This window comes from Chlamydomonas reinhardtii, chromosome 17 (assembly GCF_000002595.2).
Source record: "Chlamydomonas reinhardtii strain CC-503 cw92 mt+ chromosome 17, whole genome shotgun sequence".
NCBI lineage: Eukaryota > Viridiplantae > Chlorophyta > Chlorophyceae > Chlamydomonadales > Chlamydomonadaceae > Chlamydomonas > Chlamydomonas reinhardtii.
Window position 1 is genome coordinate 3,258,717 of NC_057020.1, and position 14,542 is coordinate 3,273,258.

At 64.9% G+C, this 14,542-nt stretch overlaps 3 protein-coding genes across 3 annotated transcripts; 2 read left to right on the forward strand and 1 right to left on the reverse strand.

Annotated features, from left to right (window-relative positions):
• The first annotated feature begins 91 nt into the window (after positions 1-91).
• On the forward strand, positions 92-3,393 carry CHLRE_17g722900v5 (uncharacterized protein). The gene is made up of 6 exons (XM_043072291.1): positions 92-252; positions 413-553; positions 799-1,298; positions 1,623-1,969; positions 2,264-2,407; positions 2,669-3,393. Exons 1-6 carry the CDS (start codon positions 221-223, stop codon positions 2,945-2,947), a joined length of 1,443 nt encoding a protein of 480 aa, XP_042914750.1. The 5' UTR covers positions 92-220; the 3' UTR covers positions 2,948-3,393.
• Positions 3,394-3,606: 213 nt separating this feature from the next.
• CHLRE_17g722950v5 (uncharacterized protein) lies at positions 3,607-5,993 on the forward strand. Its single transcript, XM_043072292.1, has 2 exons — positions 3,607-4,714; positions 5,098-5,993. The coding sequence occupies exons 1-2, from the start codon at positions 3,815-3,817 to the stop codon at positions 5,704-5,706; spliced, it is 1,509 nt and encodes a 502-aa protein (XP_042914751.1). The 5' UTR covers positions 3,607-3,814; the 3' UTR covers positions 5,707-5,993.
• Positions 5,994-5,995: 2 nt separating this feature from the next.
• CHLRE_17g723000v5 (uncharacterized protein) lies at positions 5,996-14,301 on the reverse strand. Its single transcript, XM_043072293.1, has 7 exons — positions 13,970-14,301; positions 13,141-13,490; positions 12,452-12,802; positions 11,673-12,216; positions 10,537-11,537; positions 9,995-10,365; positions 5,996-9,859 (listed from the first exon to the last, which is right to left on the reverse strand). Exons 1-7 carry the CDS (start codon positions 14,124-14,126, stop codon positions 7,594-7,596), a joined length of 5,040 nt encoding a protein of 1,679 aa, XP_042914752.1. The 5' UTR covers positions 14,127-14,301; the 3' UTR covers positions 5,996-7,593.
• Positions 14,302-14,542: the final 241 nt, after the last annotated feature.

The window sequence follows — 14,542 nt, forward strand, 5'->3', positions numbered from 1 at the left end:
TGCTGCATGGGATTTCCTGCCAACTCCCTGTGGTCTGTGCACTTACAGGCCAAGTCCATCACCAAATCTGACGGTCAGACAGCGGTATGTCCTAAAGCTTTGCACTTACAGAACACCTATGCGGGGCTTGGCTGACCGTCTATCCTCGAAGCACTCTTTCAGTGCTGTTATCAGATATAGTTGACATTAAGTATCAATATTTGCGTATTCCGGGATAGAAATGCAACGAGGGCGGCAAAGATCACCTGACAGGTGAGCAAATGGTCACAAACTGTTGTTATTATTATGCTACAGAACTATTGTGGTCGCTGACATTGCATAAACGCCGATCAGTGGGTGCCGAGGAGCCCTGCCGATCACCATGCCCACATGCGGCCGAGCACGGAGCAAGCTAACTCACGAGTACCTGCAGGTGGAATGGAGGGGAGCCGCCAGGTCAGGGCGGGTGGGAGCGGGAGCGCGAGCGCGAGCCGGCTCCCAGAGAGCGGGAGTATGACGACAGGGACTGGGTCCGCGACCGCTCCCGCAGCCGCTCCCGGTCTCCTCGAGGGCGGTGAGTCTACATGCGCGTATACCCAACAATTCAGATACCTGTGGTGTGCAACGTACTGGGAAATGCTGTTGTGGTCACAAGGGGCTCGGAAGGCCGTGACACGGTTTTGGGCTGTGTAGCATGCGCGCCATGCTCAGCGTGCCACAACCTTTCAGCCCTTCACATGCTCCATCATTCCGAAACCTCCCTCAGCTCTTGCGTGTACTTGCACCACTGACTTCGTCACTTACGTTGATGCTTTGCAGCTACATGGGAAGCATGAATGTGGGCGGGCCGGCGCGGGGCGGCGGCGGCGGCGGTGGCGGGCCCGGTGGCGGCAGCGGCGGCTGGGGCCCTGGCGGCGGCGGCCCAGGGCTTGGCCCGGGCGGCGGCATGGGGCCACGCGGGGTAGACGGGCCCCCGCGTGACTACCACCGCTTCCCCCCGCCACAGCACTACGGGGCTCAAGGCGGCATGCGTGGCCCAGGCGGCGGCCCCGGGGGCCCTTACGAGCGCGGGCCCCCTGGGGGACCAGTCGACAGGGGCGGCGACAGGGGAGATTGGGGCAGCGACAGAGCTGGCGACAGGGGCGGCGACAGGGGCGGCGACTGGGGCAGTGACCGGGGTGGCGACAGGGGGGAATGGGGCAGCGACCGCGGCGGTGACAGGGGCCCCGGGCCGCACGGCACCTACAGCCGCGAGCGGGAGCGGGAGCGGGACAGCCGCAGTGAGGTCAGCGCCTCCACTTCAACGTCCGGGGACGAGGGTGGGTGGCGAGCGCGTGTCGGCGGCGCGCGTGTGATGCTGCGGGTCGCGATATGGCCTGATGTTGGTTGGGTTGGGAGTTGGGGAATTTAAGGCGGGTTGCAAATGGCGAGGACGCCTAGAAGCACAGATGGGTACGGCGGGTGCTTGCACGACCCATACACGCCACCTATCTGTCACAGTGCAACCGGTGCTGCACTCAAAGCTGGCGTCACTGACGGCTTCGTTGGAGTGCTGGACAGCGGCCGGCAACATACCTGCATGCGCCGCGTGCCCCTCTCGCCAACTTCCACACTGCATGCCTTGACGCCGCCTGGCGCTGTAGGTGATCACCGGGGCCAGCGCCGTGGCGGCATGGGCGGCGGCGGAAGGCACAGGCACGGCCGGCCGCCGCCGCTCAATTCCAGCGGCGCTGTGGACGGCCCTGGGCTCAGCCAAGGCCAGGCCGGCGGCGCAGGCCCCGGCCCCGGCACTGCCACCACCCCCAGCCAAGCAGCCGCTGCAGCCGCTGCCGCTGCTACAGCTGCTGCTGCCGCGGCCGCCGCGGTGGCGGGTCCGACGCGGCGTGAGACGGAGCTGCAGGCGCGTGTGACGACGCTGGAGGCGGAGCTGGAGGCACAAAAGGCGGCGGGCCAGGCAGACAGGAAAAAACTGGATTTTGTCAGCGAGAAGGTGCGGGTGCGCGTGCGGGTACGCGTGTAGGTGCGGGGGCAGGGGCGGGGAAGGGAAAGGGATGCGCCTGGACCTGGTAAACCCATCGTGGCGAGGCCGGCACGTTGCCAGGGTGACGCCTCACCTTCAAGTACAGTCGTCCGAATTGAGGCACGCCGGGGTTTGGCATGCGCTGCGGATTCAAGTACTTTTTTGCGCAAGCTGAGCGCATCCATGGCTGCAGATGCCCTCACACGCAATACCGTCACCGTATCATTTTGACCCGTAAATGCCCATGCGCGTCCGCCTCCACAGGTCCGGGCGGTGGCTGAGCGCTCCAAGGCACGTGGCACCATGCTGGTGCGCCTGGTCGGGGCACTGAGGAAGGTGGGCGTCGCACAGGCCGGCGTGGAGGCGGCACAGGCGGAGCTGGCGCGGGCGCAGGAGGAAATGACCCTGGTGAGGGCGCGTCATTAAAGAGAGGTTTAGGAATGGTCTTTGCGCTGTTTTGCCGCGTTGATGTTGTCGCAGTTGCTTGGCTGTTGCTGTCCTGTATTTGCAAAGGGAGCGCTAAGGCGCCGGTGCCCTACACGTAAGTGCGTCACACGGGGTGGCATGGGCATGCGCAGCCGGCCGTCACAGCGCCACTCGTAATTACAAATGCGGGTCGCACCTAGCACACTCACGGTCGCGCCCGCCTGCTCGCCGTCATCTCCACAGGTGGTGCAGCAGGCAACCATGATGGTCGAGAGCGAGGAGGCGCAGTACGCGGGGGCCGCCCGGACCGACGGTGCCAATGGCCAACAGCAGCAGCAACAGCAGCAACAGCAGCAACAGCAGCAACAGCAGCAACTGCAGCCGGGGAATATGGACACAGACGGGCCGCCTCCGCCTCCACCGGAGCCGGGGAGCAATGAGCTCCCGCTGGGGCCAGACGGCAGGCCGCGGGGCATGCCCGGTGGCCTGAGCTTTAAGCTCAAGATTCCGACAAATGTTTGATGCGATGGTGCTGTGTTGTGCCGGTGGGAAAGGCGCGCTCTACACCTGTTGTTGGGGGGTAGAGCCTGCACCGCCAGTACGGCACGGCTGCTGAGAGCGTTTCGGCGGTACGGGACTGGTGCGGAGGGCACGAGGTATAGGCGCCTGACGCCTATGTGCATAGGCATACGAGTTGCAGGCCTTGCAACTGACGGAATCGGGATTTAGATTGCTAGTGTGGGCTCAAGTTGACCGAATGCTGCGCAGGTGTTGCGGGAACAGTTGCGGGAGACACCTGCTGACCCGCATGCTGTTAACAGGCATGGTTTCGGCTGGCGGCCCCCTCGGGAACATGCACCCCTACGTGAATCTGGTCGCAGGATGCATGGTGCGTGTGCTGCTGCTCGTCTGGCATGTTGTGGCAGCTGGCGCATATCTAATGTTGGCGCGTGTAAGCTGTTCGCCGCCGCGCTATATCAAGCACTCGTGGGGACTTCGGGTTATAACAAGATGGCAATCCTTGCATGCCATTCGTTGGAGGTTGTAGCCAAGGGGGGATTGCGGCAATACTAGGGATTCCCCTGGGCAACTGCGGGGATGCGCGGGAGGGGCGGCAGGGCCGCAGGGGTGGGCACGAATCGCATGCCAGCTGAGCCGGGTGAGTGATTATTGCAGCAGTAGTGCTGGCTGAAAGATGTTATAGCGCTGCAGCATATTTGTTCAGATCAGACCCGGTGAAGCCGGGAGCTGAACCTCGCAGAAACTCAAACCTTAAGTTTTTCCTTACCGTTGTGTCAAAATGATCATTCTTGAGACTCTTAACAATAAAGAGGCGTTGTTAGGCATAGGGAACTCAGTTGCCATGCATAGAAACTAGCGCGAGGAACGATGCAACAGTCGACTCGTTCGCCTACGTGCGCCTGGCCGGGGCCTGGCAGCTCACATTCAAGGCTTCTCCTCGTGCTGCTGGTCGCACTCCTGGGAGGCGATGCCTTCATCCCGGGCGGCTCTCGACTCGACGGCAGCCCACGCCTCGGCGTCGCCGCGCACGCCTTGGGCCGCGCCGACGGGACCGCGGCGAAGGACCCGCACGTTGCCAACCTGGGTGACTGTCCGTCCTTGCGCATCGCCGTCGTCAATGGCGTGCCGTACCACTATGAGGTTCTGGCGGGTCTGCTTCACGTGCTGCGGCCGTACGCGGACCGCACCGACGTCTTCCTCAACCCCTACACGCGATCCTCCAGCTCCGACGGCGCGTGGGAGATCCTGCGCTGGTCCAAGGCGCGCTTCGTGATGCTGACGCGCAGCGCGCTTGCATCGCTCGCAAAGAAGAAGCCGGAGTATGACCTGGTAATCTTGGTCAGTCCCGACTACGAGCTAGACGCCAACGCCGCGCTGCTGCGATACGTCCAGCGGCGCCTGACGGTTGCGTTCGTACACAACAGCGATTTCAACCAGACGCAGCGCCTTATTGAGGTCGCGGCCGGCACCGCCGACGAGCTGCGCCTCAACTCCAGCAGGGCCAGCAGCGCGCTGGTGGACCAGGGCAGCAGCGTCGTGCGCGTGGGCAGCCGCGGGGCGCTGGAGCACACGGCCGCGGGGAATCTGGTTGCTTCGGATGTGCGGCTGGTGACACTGTCGCCGCACACAGCGGCGTCACTGGCGGAGGCGACGGGCCGGCCGACGGAATGGATCCTGGCGGTGTACCCGTTCCAGCCGCGCACCGACTGCCTGCAGGCCACGGAGGTGGACCTGCTGGGGCGCTGCCTCAAGGGCTTCGGCATGCAGGTATTGTGTGCGTGTCTGTGTGTGTTAAAGAGCACGAGGAAAGCAAAGCGTGAAGACAATATGGGTATGTATATATATATATATATGTGTGTGTGTGTTGTGTGTGGGGTGTGTGTATGTATGTGTGTGCGTGTGTGGTACGGGTGGTATGCGGATGGAGTATGGGGTGGCAGGTGCGTGCGTGTGCACGACGCACGGAGTTCCGCCGTTGGAGCGCGTCATTCGGCATTTTGTGTGCGCAGCGGCAGGTACAATGCCAGCAGCGATGGCGGTTACGAAATGACCCCCCCAAAGGAAAAGCCGCGATTCAAGAACATGCCGCCCGCTAACCCGCCTTCCTGATGCGTGTCCTCCTCCCGCCTGGCCGCCCTCGCACCTGCCAGGGCAAGTTCTCCAATCTGCGCCGCAACTACAGCTCCATCTGGCGACAGCTCCAGGGGCGCCGTGCCGAGCTCACCACGGGGCCCGCGGCGCCACTGTTCGGCATCCGCCTGCTGGGCAAGGGCCAGGGCGACCGGCTGGGCATACCGCCAGAGCTGGAGCCGCACGTCACCCTGCTGCGCCGCCTCCACTTCCGCACCTTCTACGAGGCCATCCACCACACCTTTGCGCTCATCCCCGCGCTCGCCAGCAACAAGTACTACTCCCACAAGTTCTCGTCGACCATCTTGTCGAGTCTGATCTCTGGCACGCCCATGATCGCGGACCGGCGCTTCCTTTCGGCCTACGGCATGTTCAATGAGAGCGAGGTGTACCTGCAGCGGGAGGGGGAGCAGGAGGTGGACGTCATGCTTCGCGTGCTGCGCACGCCGGCGGAGCAGCTGCTCGCCGTGCGGCGCGCGCTGCTGGACCTGCGGGCGCGGCTGAACGTGCGGGCGCGGCTGTTCCTGAAGGAGGAGCTGGAGGCGCTGTGTGCCGGGAGTGTGGGGTGGCGGGACAGGGTCAATGCGGGGAAGGGCGCGGCGGCCGGCGAGGCGGGGCGAGGCGGGTGAGAAACGCCATGCCTGGTAACTTCGGCTGTGCTGGCAGATGAGGCAGTGATGTGCATACGCAGAGGCAGGAGTGGGCAATGAACGGGGCGGGCAACAACACCGAAGTTCACTGCTGGTTTCCGCACGAGTACCGTATAGCGAGTAGGGGAAACCTGGGTTTCCTGCGCACCGTAACGCATTCGGCAGCCGCCCCCTACCGTGTAAGAAGACGTGCGTTCTCTGTTTGCAGGTATCCTTATGAGCGAGTTGGTAATGGATTTGGCACGTTTGAGAGGCAATGCGAACTTGACCATGAGGTTTTACAGGAGTGCATGCAGTGCAAGGAAACGGGACGTCTATCTGAAGGTCTTTCAACCGGACCTTTGAGACTTGCAGACAAGGACATAGGAGTCAATACCCAACGTTCCGGATAATGCCGTGTGGATGCTGCAGGCTTGTCGTCATTATGACGGCACATGCACATGTTGGTTGTCAAAGGTCCACAATTCACATAAATATCTAGCTACCGGTATGTGGTAGTGTGGTCGGAAGGTGACAGCCACCGTGCCACCATGCAAAATGAGGAACGTATCATCCCGGCCGCATCTCGTGCATTAATCGTAGTTTGTACGTGCCGCGCATCCATACGTCTGAAGCAGCTGCCTGTCTGAAGCAGCTACTCCTCTGCTGTCACGGTCTCCTGACGTCCTGCCGAGCAGCAGATGGGCAGCAACCCGCCAGCATCAACTTCTGAGCTCTTGCAGTTGTAAGGAAGGTTAAAGAAGTCCGGCAACCTGTAACACACAGCTTTCATGTGCTCGACACTCTTGGTCTCAGACATGACCATTCACAGTGCCTGGCGCAAACAGTAGAATTTCACAGCACCCGGTTATATACATCCCATCGCTCACTGGCAACCCACACGAGCACTTGCAGCTCTCTTCCAGCGGGGGCTTGCTCCAGCACCGCCCAGCGCTCAGTACCTCAGTCAATTGTGTTGAAGGCCCCCTGGTCCAGGAAACGGTATGCACGGGCGAACCTGATGCGCGAGTATCAGACCCTCAATGGACGTCACAAGAATTGCCGCAAGGTATCATACATTCACGTCAGGCACCGGATGTTGATTGCATCCACATCCGAGCATTCTAGACTTACCATACCGTGTTCACAAGCCTTCCTGCCATTTCCATATGTACAAGCATACGCAATTCACTATACCAAACATGCATGTCCGCCGGCACTGCAGAAGTGCCCTGTAGCAACGCGTCAAAGACATCCCTTCTTGGACTGGGGCTTGGCTTCCCCTGCTAACATCATACTTCAGCGCGCGAAGCCTGCTTGCCGGTGCCTGCCTGTATGGGATGTCCCGTACCGCTTATGTCTGATGCGTCCGACTTATCCCAGCTAACGGCTCAGCAACCGTGCCTCGATGATGGGCTCCGAGCCCAAACCCCGTTGCGGCAAGTGCTTAAGAGTAAGTAGGAGCACGGCTGCTCGGGCCCACGCTAATACCGGCCTCGCTCTCAACCGCCTCTGCGTTGCAGTCAGACACCAGCTGGCAGCACCGTGGCGAGGACTCGCCCCAACCGCCGTGCCGTGCATGGCCTGCAGCCGCAACTGCCGCGGCAGCCACAGCCGCCCAGGCAAGCTCCGCCGGCCCGGCGGGCCCAGCAGCTGCGGATGGCGCGCCCAGCTGCCTCAAAGTTGCCATGCCACTGACGCCAGTGCGCTACTGCTCGACATGGTTGCGGCTGCCGCACCGTCTCCCGCGGCCGCTGCCAGCACCAACCTGCCGCATACAGCATCACATTCTGCCGCGGCTAAGTCCGGCGTCGGGGCCTCGAAGGGCGGCGCGCGGGGGCCATCGGCGTGCCCTGCGGCCCGCTGGCGTGTCCGGCGCTAGCTGGATCACGGTGGCCGCAGGAATGCGTTCAGCGCCGCCGATAAGCTGGGCCGTGTGCCAGCAGCCAGCGCTGCTGCTGCTGCTTGGTCCACCTGCCGCTGCAGCGGCAATGACGCCGCGCTGTCGCAGGTTGCGGCAGCGCCTCCACCGTCGCTTCGGGCCTCGTATACACATGCAGCCGCCGCCGCACAACCCTGCTCGCTTTGCCGCACACCCGCTTGCCGGGTGGGCCCTGCCCCTGTCGCCACCGCGGCTGCCACCGCACCGGCGCTGGCAGCAAACGCGGTGCCGAGGCCGATTGCACCTATGGTGGTGCGCCGCCGCTGTTGCTGTTGCTGCATACTTCCTGCTGGTGAGGTCGCTGGCATGTGAAGCGTGAGCTGCGCCGGCGGCGAGCCAACTGCGGGGAACGGGTGCAGCACACCCGACACACCCGCAATTGACAGTCGGCTGGGGGGTCGCGTGAATGAGGCGCTCGGCAGGCCTCCACTGGGCAGGGGCCCTGTGGACGGCAGGGACGTCACACTGTACCCCTGAGGCCCCATCCCTCGGCCGCAATGCCCCGTGGGCGACTGACCCGTGGGCGAGCGGGTCACTCCGGCTGAGGGGCTGATGTGGCCATCCCGGTGCAGCGGCTGCAACGGCGGCGACGACAGCGTGAGTTGGAGATCGGATGCGCGCCGGCTGCCTGCACCTGTAGGAGCCGTGCCGGGAGCAGACGACAGGGGTGCCCGCCGTCCTGGCGACCAGTATGAGGACACGCCGCCGGACACATCGGAGCGCCTCTCGTAAAGGCTGGCAGGAGGAGGCGCAGGCAAGCAGGCGATGATGCGGGCCGGCGCATCACCCGCCTCCATGCCCGCGTCAGCTGCAGCCGCCGCCGCAGCCGCCGCCGCCACCGCTACGCTTGCTACAGCCATATGACGGCCGCTGTTGTGGCTGATGCCTTGGCTGTAGCTCTGGCTGACGGGGGCCTCGCCACCGGTCTCCTCGTGTCGGTGCTCGGTAATGGAGAAGAGGTCGGCGGCTGGGCTGCGGCCGCCGGCACCCAGTCCACCCATCGGCGCCGAGCTGGAACCGGGCGACTGGAGCGGCACCGGCCGCGCCTCCCAATCCCAGGGCGGCTGCCCATGTTGCTGCGCGTCCGGGGTAACGATGCGGCCTGTCGCCGCCCTTCCAGCGCCGGCTGCGCCGACCGGCAGGCCGGCAATCAGCTCCTCGGCTCCCCCAACCTCCACAAACACATCGCCCGCCTCAACTAACGAGATTGAGAGGCCTGCAGCCGATGTAGATACCACCAGGCCGTCGGCGCCCCCACCACTAACTCCACCGCCGCCTCCGGCCCCCCCTCCGCCCCCACCGCTGCCTGTTCCGCTGGCTCCGCGGCGCAGGTGGCGGCTGCTGTTGTTGCGGCTGCCTGCCGCGCCGTACGCTGCAGCCATTAGCAGGCTGCCACTGCCGCTGGGCCCGCGGCCAGCCGGAATGCCTCCACCACTGCCGCGCTCCGCGCCCGCCGCCGTCGTGTATGCAGCTGACACCGGTGAGCCATTGCCTGCATTACTGCGGCTGCGCTCGCGCCGCAGGATGGCCGCCGCGGCCGCGGCTGCTGAGCTGCGGCCTGCAGCGGCCTCCAGCAGCAGCAGGCCCGAGGCGCTGGTGCGCTGCGAACGCTGCCGCTGCACCGCTGGAGAGGCCGAGCACAGAGACGCCGGCCCGCCGCCGACCCCTCCTCCTGCTAGTGCCTGCTGTAGCATGGAGTGGGACAGTCGGCCGCTGATGCTGTGGTGCCGCGTGCTGCCGCTGGGCGAGGCGGCGCCGAGGGGCGGCGAGCCCGTGCCGCCGGTGTGCGCCGAATTGCTGGCCTGCCGCAGCAGCGCCAGCTGCGGCTGTTGCTGCTGTTGCTGCTGTTGTTGGTGCTGCTGACGCGGGAGGCGGCTTGGGCTCTCCCAGCAAGGCGACGCTGCACCCGTACCTGGGGGCGACAGCTGCTGCTGCGCGGGTGCGAGCGGGGAGCGGCACAGGGACGACCTGCGGCTGAGCTGCAGACTGGCGCGGCTGCCAAACCCAGGTACAGATGCGGAGACGGAGCGCAGTCCCGCGCCTGGGCCTGGGCCTGGGCCTAAGCCGCCGCTCGGGGAGCGAACGCTCGTGGGGGGCCGCAGTGGCGAGCCGCCTGCTGCCATCAGCGTCCCGAGGTGAGCGGCAGCGGCGGCGAAGGCGGAAGCCTCGAAGTCCGCAGCATCCACATCAGCAACAAGCGACAGCCGTGTGCTGCGGAGGTAGCAAAGCATTTTGCACAAGGTTAGGCCAAACGGAAACCGACACGCTCGAAAATGGTGTCAGGCAGGCAGTCCCTTTGCAGCAACGTCGCCCGGCAGCACACACGCGCACGAGCCTTACACGCACCTGCACACGGTGGTGGGCGTCCCCCGACCAGACGTCGCTCGCGAGTCGCGGTCGTGATGCAACAGCCCGCCGCTGACGCCGCGCGACGCCAGACTCCCCCGGTCGCCGTCCGGAACCCCGCCCGCCAAGATGGCGACAGCCGCCGCCGAGGCCGCGCCCCACACCGCCGCGCCCGCCGCTGCGCCCTGCATCTGCTGGTGCAGATGCTGCTGCTGCATGGCCTCGTGCTGCTCCACAGCATCTAGGAACTCGTCACGTGTCATGTGCGGCGGTGGCCGCACGCGCAACAGCCGCGCCGCCTGGCGTGGCGCCAGCGGCTGGCGGTCGCCGGCCACAGCGACCTTTCCGCTCGGCACAAGCTTCAACAGCGTCTGCGGCGTTAGCGCATTGTGGGTGTTGGGTCAGTGGAACGCAGTACCACTATGGTTCGTTGTTGGGTCGGCGTGCTGAAGTCCTGAAACCTCGGCAGCGCAGCAAGTGACAGATGTCCAGTTGACCGCCTGCGCCAGATGCACGCACCCTCCCACACAGTCATCTCGCACCTGCTTGAGCGTGTTGAGCGTGCCACCGGGCGCCGCCGCCGGCTTCGCCCGGAGGCCCATGTCTCGCAGGAGCAGCCGCTGGTACGAGGCCAGCTGCTCGGTCGTACCGTGCGGCCGTCCTAGCAGTGGCGTGTGCAGCCCCAACGCCGCACGCTTCGCAGCGTCCGACGCCGCTTCCGCTGGGCCGGGCTGCTTGATGTGGAAATGCGGCGCAGCTGCGGTGCTGTTGACAGCGGGTGTCATGCGGCTGTGCCGCCGGCTGGCGCCGTCACCGCAGCGGCCTGCATCGCTGTCGGCGCCTGCGCCTGCCGCCGCGCCCGCGGCGGCATCGGCCACGGCGCTCAGGGACGCTGCCAGCCAGCCCGCCTGCAGCGCGGCCGTCACTGCGCAGTGGTCCCGGGGCCGGACCTCCCCAAACAACACTAGGTTGGGCGCCGCCTCACTTGTGCACACCAGGCCGCGGTACAAGTCGCCTATCACGTCGCCACCACCGCCGCCACCACCAGCAGCTGCGGCCCCATTCCGCACGGACCGCTCCGGGGGCTCCACACGCGAGTCGAATGAGTCGGCCCCAGCCGCCAGGCTGTACAGGCTGAGGTGGGAGTGCAGCTTGCGGAAGGAGGACAGCGAGGCAGCGGAAGGCAGGCCGCCCAAGGTGCTGGTGGCAGCGACGCCGTTGCCCGGCGCGGCGGGCGTGGGGCCGCCGCGCTGCCGCGCTGCGCCGCCGCCGGTGCCGCCGCCGGTGCCGCCGCCGGTGCCGCCGCTGGTGCCGCCGCCGGTGCCGCCGCTCTCCAGGAACCGGAGATCGATGTGCATCGTCTCCTCGAGTGTCGCACCCGCCCTCTGCGGGGTTGGTAAGGCTGTACAGGTAGGCTGCGAGGGCCGGGGCGGCGGCTGTGACGCTGCGGCGCTGTTGGTGTAGACGACGAAGAGCACGTCCGCCGGGAGCTCGGACCCGTCAGCCAGGGCCAGGCAGCCGCTCTGCAGTGCCGCCGGGTATCCTGGTGTGGGGTGGGAGGAAGAGGAAAAGCGCCCGTTGACTTGCAAGTCGACAGGAAGCGGAAGCAAGCGGGGCACAGAACCCATGAATGCGCAACCCGCTGCCGCGAGCCTGGTCAGATGGTGAGCAATCTTACCGAGCACCAGCTGTGCGCCTGCGACCTCCAGCTCCGCCACCCATTCCTGGGGCGCGGCGGAGGAGCCCGAGGTGCAGGTGCTCGCGCGAGGCTCCTTGACCTTCTCCGCAACCTCCCCGTCCCCGCAGTCGCCGTCCATGACAGCGCCAGCACCCATGGCTGCCTCTGCCATTTCGCCAGCTGCTGCTGCCACCCTGACGGCAGCGGCTGCCTTACCGGCCACAGGCTGGCTTGCGTTGTGGCCACCCACAACCGGTGTCGCAGGTGCGGGCGGCTGCGCCGACTCGACAACACGGTCGCCCCCAAAGCACGCACCACCAAAGCAGCTGCTGAACAGGGCTTTGCCGGGAATGCCGGCAGGTCCGGTAGCAGGTGGCCGCATCTGCTTCTGCTCCTGCTGCTCCCGCTGCTCCTGCTGCTCCTGCAGCTGCTTTGTATCACTCCCTGTAGGGCCCCTGCCTGGCTTGGCAGGGGCGCTGCCGGCCCAGGCCGCCGCCAGTTCGCTGGTGGCACTGGTGCACGTGGTGCCCACAGAGACCCGCTCCTGAGACAGGGGCGAGGATGCGACCACACGACAGGAACGAAAGCGGTCGGGAGGTCAGCGGCCTGGTATATGAGGAGAAGCAGCTAAGCCATATACGGTACGACGCATTCCGGCATACGTTCACACCGCGTCCATGGGGTCCGGAACGAGCAGGGGCAGTCTGGAAGGGCCGTGTGTATGGGGCCCAACTGCCCCGTGTCCTCAGCAGATGCCCCCAATGTTGTACCCGGCTCACCTCTTCAAGTACCAGTGTCACACTGCCGCCCGCGCCCACGTGCTTCACAGCCGCAAGGCACAGGCGCCTGGCGGCCTCCGTCGTTGGCGACACCGGCAGATGCGGAGGAATCGTCATCACCCGCGGTTCACTAGTAGGCGACTGCAGTCCGCAGCTTCCCTTGCCTGTGGCCACGGCTGCTGTGCCGGCGCCGGCAGCAGTTGACCGCCGGTGATGGCCATTTGCGGCGCCCATGGGGTGGACGAGAATCACGACATGCTTGCCGTCGAGCCGTGAGTCCAATTGCCTCACCGCGGCCGCATCCGACGACGCCTCCACCTCCACGACCCGCCCCTCGAACTGGTGCTGGCCCTGTGTTCCCAGCCCGGGAACATGGGAACGGTATGTCAGGTTCGTCAGCGATTATGAGCAGTGCGGCGTCCACACTGGACACGGCGGCATGACGCACATGCACACCCGCACAAAGCTGCAGTCTGGTGCGGTTGCACATGCTGCCTTCCTGCCTGGCCTGCCTGCACTCTCGCTACATGTCAGCTGGAGCAAGCATCCGCGGCCTATCGAGCCTCACAGCTACACAGGATCCACATGGTGTCAAACCAGCAGCTGCATTACCTACCAATTACCTAGACACCTTGCCCTAGCAGGCGCCCCACCCAGTACTGCGCACGAGCAGTAGGTTGCACACGCACCGGCAGTGGCGGCGGCGGACGCGGCGCCGCCACCGAGCTGCGGCACAGCACCAGCACATCCGCCGAGCACTGCCAGCTCCTGCCCGTGACCTCGTCCCGCAGCCCCAGCCGCCACTCGCTGTTCATGCGCGTGTAGCGGGCGCGCACCAGACGCGTGTGCAGCCGTACGCACGGCAGCAGCCCGGTACGTGCGGCGTACCGCTGTAGGTGCCCAAACACCTCCTCACGCGGCAGCTCGGCCGCGGCGCACCCATGCGGATCGCCTGACGGCGTCGCGACGGCGGCATGGGGGTGCATTGGGAATCCCAGCAGCAGGAGCGGCGGGCTGCCATCCGCCTGCAGCGGCGGACCTGCAGCGCGGTGAAATGAACCCAAATGACGAGCACATATCAGCAGCATGTCAATGTCCCTACTATGTAACTGGGCACGTGTCGCTTCGAAACCAGCCAGCGCAGTGGGGGTACCGCGAAAGCGAAAAGGCATCAGCGAAAGCCGCAATGCGAAGGCGACACGACGTGCCGCCTAAGAACGTAACGCAGCCCATTTGCATTTGGCGTGTATACTGGGTTCGGTGCAAGCACCAAATGCGGTTTCTTTGCGCAGCGCGCGGTACGCATGTGCATGCCCGCCAACAAAAGCTCAAACTTCCACGCAAACTCATGAAGTGAAGGGTTTTGAAACTCAGCGAAGCAATTGCGCACGATGAAACGAGCCAGTCACGCGAGTTGGCGCCCCGTGGCGCAAAGCCTCACCAACCATGGACTCGCCAACGCGTAGTGGTTACGGAATGTAAATTTTAATGACTTGCACAATGTGCAGGGCAGCTCACCAGCTCTTGCGGACCCAAGCCATGACCCGCCAACTTGGCTTGTGGGCTCCACAACGCAGCATCGGAAGCCGTCGCGCGCAAGGGTTGTTGCGAGGACGAGCGCGTCTGGCCCCGAGCCGTAGAGAAAAACTCGTAAACTTCTCCATGGCGTGTCCATTTCTGGTAGACGCAGTGAATCATCTATGGAAGCATTTTAGATGCGCCTGAAGTCTGCTTGTACACGCTCTAACTGCGCCTATTGGAATGAAGTCAAAGGCGGAAAAATTGGCAGTTAAAGGGTCAAGGGCGCTGAGCATGGGAGCATGGCCTCGATTGCGGATATTTCTCCTGTCACTAAGGCTCATGGAAAGAAATTCGGACACAGTCATGAACGAAATCTGGTGACCCGCCCACAGCCGCCGAGCCCTTGCTCGCGCCACGTGCGCAATGCGGCTCATGCCCTCGCGTGCCTTGCTCGTCCCTTCCATCGACGGCCGCCGTCTGTTCTGCCTCAAAATGGCCGCCCCTGTCCCCTCTCAGACCGGACTGCTGTCGAGGCTGCTGTAGCCTGCGCCGAATGTCTTCCAACCGTCG

What these genes read in the sequence shown, in the direction of transcription:
- CHLRE_17g722900v5 (XM_043072291.1), top strand. Translation starts at nt 221, where the DNA reads ATGCAACGAGGGCGGCAAAGATCACCTGACAG. An exon ending in TTCAACGTCCGGGGACGAGG is followed by an intron (nt 1,299 to 1,622) that starts GTGGGTGGCGAG and finishes CTGGCGCTGTAG; the next exon opens with GTGATCACCGGGGCCAGCGC. An exon ending in TGGATTTTGTCAGCGAGAAG is followed by an intron (nt 1,970 to 2,263) that starts GTGCGGGTGCGC and finishes CCGCCTCCACAG; the next exon opens with GTCCGGGCGGTGGCTGAGCG.
- CHLRE_17g722950v5 (XM_043072292.1), top strand. Translation starts at nt 3,815, where the DNA reads ATGCAACAGTCGACTCGTTCGCCTACGTGCGCCTGGCCGGGGCCTGGC. An exon ending in TCAAGGGCTTCGGCATGCAG is followed by an intron (nt 4,715 to 5,097) that starts GTATTGTGTGCG and finishes CGCACCTGCCAG; the next exon opens with GGCAAGTTCTCCAATCTGCG.
- CHLRE_17g723000v5 (XM_043072293.1), bottom strand. Translation starts at nt 14,126, where the DNA reads ATGGACACGCCATGGAGAAGTTTACGAGTTTTTCTCTACGGCTCGGGG. An exon ending in GTCCGCCGCCGCCACTGCCG is followed by an intron (nt 12,803 to 13,140) that starts GTGCGTGTGCAA and finishes CTGGGAACACAG; the next exon opens with GGCCAGCACCAGTTCGAGGG. An exon ending in ACGCCCACCACCGTGTGCAG is followed by an intron (nt 9,860 to 9,994) that starts GTGCGTGTAAGG and finishes CTACCTCCGCAG; the next exon opens with CACACGGCTGTCGCTTGTTG.